The following is a 5,000-nucleotide window of genomic DNA, read 5'->3' as shown; positions in this document are numbered from 1 at the left end:
ATACAAAAATAACTTTTCTTGAGTCAATTTACACATGGGAAAACATTTACAGTAGAGTGAAAAAAATGGAATAATAAAATCGGTTCCATGAATCCACAAAACAAAACGTATGAGCAACTTTTTTTGAATACCCAACGTAAAAAAAAAAAAAAAAAAAAAAAAAAATTGCTCTTTGCTGTTCCGTTTTATTCCAAAAAACGTTGATGAGAAATGGAAAAAAAGTGAAAACGGTGAAACCATGAATGAAATGAAGTTTACAAGAGGAAGAATACCACATGGCATGTTATATTTCCCTTCCAGACTCGTGTTTCGTTTGTGTTTTGAAAGTTTATGAATTACGAACATAATTTAAAGCACTTACTCTTTTCAGTCATCTATGTCCCTTTTCCCCCAAATTTTCCGTCTTCATTCCTATTTGTCTCCTATATCACTTTTGTATACAAACTACATAAAAACAATCAACAATTCATGATACTTTTAAATACTTGATAAAGTTTATAAAAAAAAGTGTTATTCTACAGAACGATATTTACATTGTATATTTATCTGAAAAATTGTTGTTTGGAGAAAATAAATCAGCATGAAATTTAGATATCATTTTTATGTACAGAAGGAAATAGGTATCATTTGAATCGACACTCATATTTCATAGATTATATCCGAAGTCTTCGCCTTGACAATCGTTAGATTTTCTCCCTCGACTAAGACCGTTGAATCTTCGGCCGCCATTGTAACATCCGGGTCATCGGGATCCGCATGGACGCCGGAAAGACCGTACTGAATTTTCACGGGTCGACGCGTAGGATGGAGCGTCGACAAGGATACGTCGGGGGTTTCGCTGTCCGAAGAGAACACGACCTTGTGCATCATTCGCACGTGCACCGAGAGTCCTTCTGCCCCCCGGAAGGCCGCCTCGCAACTGGTGCAGTGATATGCGTACGGCAGAGAGGACAGATTTTTGTGTTTCTTCATGTGGGTCTTCAGGTTCGCTCCCGTCATGTGTTGCGCGCCACACACGTCGCAGATGAACCTCTTGTCGTTGAGATGCACGGCCCGGATGTGACACGCCACGTGTTTGTACGTCTTGAAAGTTGCGTCGCAATACGTGCACTCGAAGTTTCTCTCTACCTGATGACTCCTAACGTGATCCTCATAGAGACTCTTCTGGTTGAATGCTTTGTTGCAGACGTGACAAGCAAAGCGACCGACGTTGGTGTGGAGGACCCTGTGGTTCCTGTAAGCTTGAATCGTCTTCAGGCCCTTGCCACAGTCCTGACACACGAACTGCCTCTCGTCCGAGTGAACTTTCATGTGTCGCTTCAGGTGGTAGAGCCTCGGCCCTTCGTAGTCGCACTTGTCACACTGGTACCTCCTCGGGGCCCCGTGCTTGAACATGAGGTGGACGTTCAGGCTTATCTTCTGGTTGAACGTTTCTTCGCAGGAGCTACACTTGTAGCATGCCTGCAGTGACACGTTCTTTCGGTGGATGCCACATCTACCTCGGCATCCCTCGCATGCCATGCACTCTTCATTGGCATCTGTGCATTTGTTCTGACAAGTTCCCTTCCTCAAACACTCTGACGACCTCATGGCCTGTTGTTTTGGCGCCCTCTTGTTCAAGTCTGACCCTTGCATGCTGCTCTTGCTCTGGCTGACGCTTCCCAGTCTTCCCTCAGCCTCCCCTTCCTTCAGCGTCTGTTCTGCAATGAGAGGTGGCCAGTCAGTCAGGTTGCAGCTATTTGAAGTCTTGCTAGTGATCGTGGTACTAGTGATCGATCAACAGATTGCCACTCCTACCCTTGGCCAGACTCATTGCTTGGTTGGTGTGATCTTGTGCAATGTGAAGAGCAACTAAAAGTCCTTCTGCATTCTCTGTGCTACTACTCGACTGGAGAATTCAGTCTATTCCATTTTTTATTTTTTATTTTTACTACTGAAGTGTTTGATAAATATACGGGTTCGTATTGGCACCAAGTTTCACAAACTGGTAAAATACCCAGTTTCAGTTATTCTCTTCATTATGTGTAATCAATGTATCCTGTGCATAAAACCTTTTAATCATTCATCTGGCAGATATATTGTATAAATCACAAATTTCCTTGATTAAAAAGGCTGACTTAACTCCTTAACGTAATAATAGTATAAAAATCATGTATGTCATTCATCATAATCAGTTGAATTTGATTTTTGTGTATATGTCTTTATCTGTATTATCTTTCTATATCCTTCATTCTTAGTTGTCCATACACTTAATTCTTTGTTTAAATATTGTCTTACACCGACAGAATGAGAGGAAAAAGGTGGAGTAAAAGAGAGATAAGACAGAGAAGTGATAGGGTACAGGAATAAGGAAGGAGGGAGAGAGGGAGGGAGGAAGGAGGTGAGAGAGAGGGAGGGGGAGAGAGATAGGGAGGGGGAGGGAGTGAGGGAGGAGGTGAGAGAGAGGGAGAGAAAGAAAGAGAGAGACAGGGAGAGAGGGAGAGGGGGAGAAAGAAAGATAGAAAGAAAAAAAGAAAGAGAGATAGATAGAGAGAGAGAGAGAGAGAGAGAGAGAGAGAGAGAGAGAGAGAGAGAGAGAGAGAGAGAGAGAGAGAGAGAGAGAGAGAGGGGGGGGAGGAAAAGGAGAAGGAGAGGGAGAGAGATACAAAATACAGTTTAAATAATTTAAACAACATAGCCCACTTTGAATACCGAGTCTCTTACTGAAAAAGTACCAAATCAATTTGTCAAACTGCATGCATTCACACACACAGATAAACATTCACTCACAAAGTCTGAAGGAAAAGAAGGGTAAGTCGAAGAGGAAAAAAGTTTTATGTATTTTCTATGTGCGGTTCTGGACAGGATTAAGATCATTCTTGGACAAAAAAAAAACATGCATAAGAATGCCATGCTAACTTACTAACACGAGACAAATACTTTGCACTAAAATTTCTAGATACCCATTCGAGATATTCATGGGAAGCAATTGTTTTGATATCACTGTGTTGGCACTATATACACTTAGAATCAAAGCTGAATGTATAATATTCTTTGTTGTCCTTTCGTGGAGTTTCCGAGGTTTCATTGGGTTTCCTCTTAATATCTCTTCAACATGTGACTGTAGCTTTCAAACCAAAGAGAATACTTAGTCAGATAGAAAAATATTTAAGGGAATTATATATATATATATATTTTACAAATGAATCTTGTACAGACCAATCTTGATTACGGTGTACAATTACAATCTGGCTACAAAATACTTTGAAAGCATGGTGATACACTAATCATCCTTTGAGAAAATGTAAGTGAATGATATACACAGCATTCCTTTATGAAATGTATAACACCTCCTGTAACTGACGGACAGAACAATTTGTTTTGACATACACCTATATTTCCAGTAAATCCATTAAGATACAGAGGGAAGGGAATGAGGAAGTATGAATAGAAACAGAGTCTCCATGATTAAAATAATAAAAACATAAATAATGACATATAACTAATTGTACAATATTTCTATGGCCTATTCACTTTTGATATAATCATCATTTTTTTATGTAACATAGAAAGTTTCCGAGTCATCAATTATCATAAATCCTTCATCATATAGAGCAATGCAATCCATATCAAGTGAATATACAGATACTGAATATATAAGCAATATATTCTGTTATCTAATACAAAATAATACACAAATATAGTACATTTTCAATGAGACCTTCCTTTTCTGACCACAAGTTCATCCTAATTCAGTCCAAATGTAATGTCTGCATTAGTTTTTATCACTTCCATGACACGAAACCTGGTGTTCCTCGAGCAGCGACTCAGAAGTAAACATGATGTTACATGAAGTGCAGGTAAATACGTGGATGACCCGCTCTCCACAGTTCTCTTCGGCAGTCATGGTGTCTGCAATGATGGGATCCTCTTCCTCTGCAATATCGCTGTACACTTCGTAAACCACATTGTCTCCCTTGGCATCGTACACGATGTAATTCTCCCCCTCGACGTAGATGGTTTCAAAGCCTGCCTCCGTCTCCATTCTGGCCGAACCCTCTGGTAGTGCGCTGTTCGACAGGCGCGAATAGTGGAATTTGACTGGGCGTCTCGTTGGGTGTGGCACTGCCACGCCTCCGTCCACCGGTTCCTGTTGTCTTTCCAGCGAGTCGTCGATGTTGTGAATTACTCTCTTGTGAGTGGCTAGACCTTCGGCACCTCTAAATTTGGCTTCGCAATTTGAGCATTCAAATGCATAGGGCAGAGACGAAATATTGCCGTGCTTTTTCATGTGTCCCTTCAGATTAAAACCGGTCATATGCTGAACACCACAAACGTCACAGATAAATCTCTTGTCATTCAGGTGAACAGCTCGAATGTGGCGGGCAACGTGCTTGTATGATTTAAATGAAGCACCGCAATAATTACATCCATAATCTCTTTCATCTTGATGACTTCTGATGTGATCCTGATAAGCACCTTTATGATTGTAGGCTTTGTTACATATCTCACAGACAAATCGCCCCTCATTCGTATGGATAACCATGTGATTTCTATAGGACTCTGCAGTCTTAAGACCTTTCCCGCATTCTTTACAAACGAAGAGGCGTTCATCAGTATGCACCTTCATGTGGCGCTTTAGATATTCTTTAGTAGGTCCTTCGTAGGAACATTTCTTACAGGAATAGCGCCGCGGTGCTCCATGTTTAAACATCCTGTGTACATTCAAGCTTATTTTCTGAGAAAAAATCTTGCCGCAATCTTCGCAGGGATGATGCCCCTGCCAGGGTGCCACACCTAAATGAACGTGGTTGAAGTGAAGATCGAATTTGCGCTGAGTGCTGAAAACCATGTTGCACTCATTGCACGGGTGCTTTTGCCTTATCCATCTCATGTCCCCGTCTTGGCGCCGTCGTCTCCCGAGAGCCGCCTGGCGCTTGGGCGAGACCTTCCCACCAGCCATTGGTTGCTCTGGCTCATCCTGCCTGCTGCTCTCCTGCCTTGCCCCAGCTCCTTTCTCT

At 41.6% G+C, this 5,000-nt stretch overlaps 1 protein-coding gene across 5 annotated transcripts in view; it reads right to left on the bottom strand.

Moving 5' to 3' along the window:
* The window catches only part of LOC122258149 (uncharacterized), a 28,531-nt gene that overhangs the window by 2,052 nt on the left and 21,479 nt on the right, over positions 1 to 5,000 (bottom strand). For 3 of the 5 annotated variants that reach the window (XM_043023930.2, XM_086542798.1, XM_086542797.1), the window contains exon 14: positions 3,157 to 5,000. This exon is cut by the window's right edge and continues 10 nt beyond it. The exons of the other annotated variants lie outside the window; for them this stretch is intronic. In XM_043023930.2, coding sequence (XP_042879864.2) covers positions 3,755 to 5,000 — 1,246 coding nt within the window. In that variant the 3' untranslated portion in view covers positions 3,157 to 3,754. Of the gene's footprint in view, positions 1 to 3,156 lie in introns of those variants that run through there. 5 annotated transcript variants of the gene reach the window in all.

Source organism: Penaeus japonicus, unplaced genomic scaffold (genome assembly GCF_977035675.1).
Source record: "Penaeus japonicus unplaced genomic scaffold, GWHDUDI00000001_assembly GWHDUDI00000012, whole genome shotgun sequence".
NCBI classification, from domain to species: Eukaryota; Metazoa; Arthropoda; class Malacostraca; order Decapoda; family Penaeidae; genus Penaeus; species Penaeus japonicus.
The sequence above is the reverse complement of the archived record's forward strand: the minus strand, read 5'-3'. Positions and strand labels throughout refer to the sequence as shown.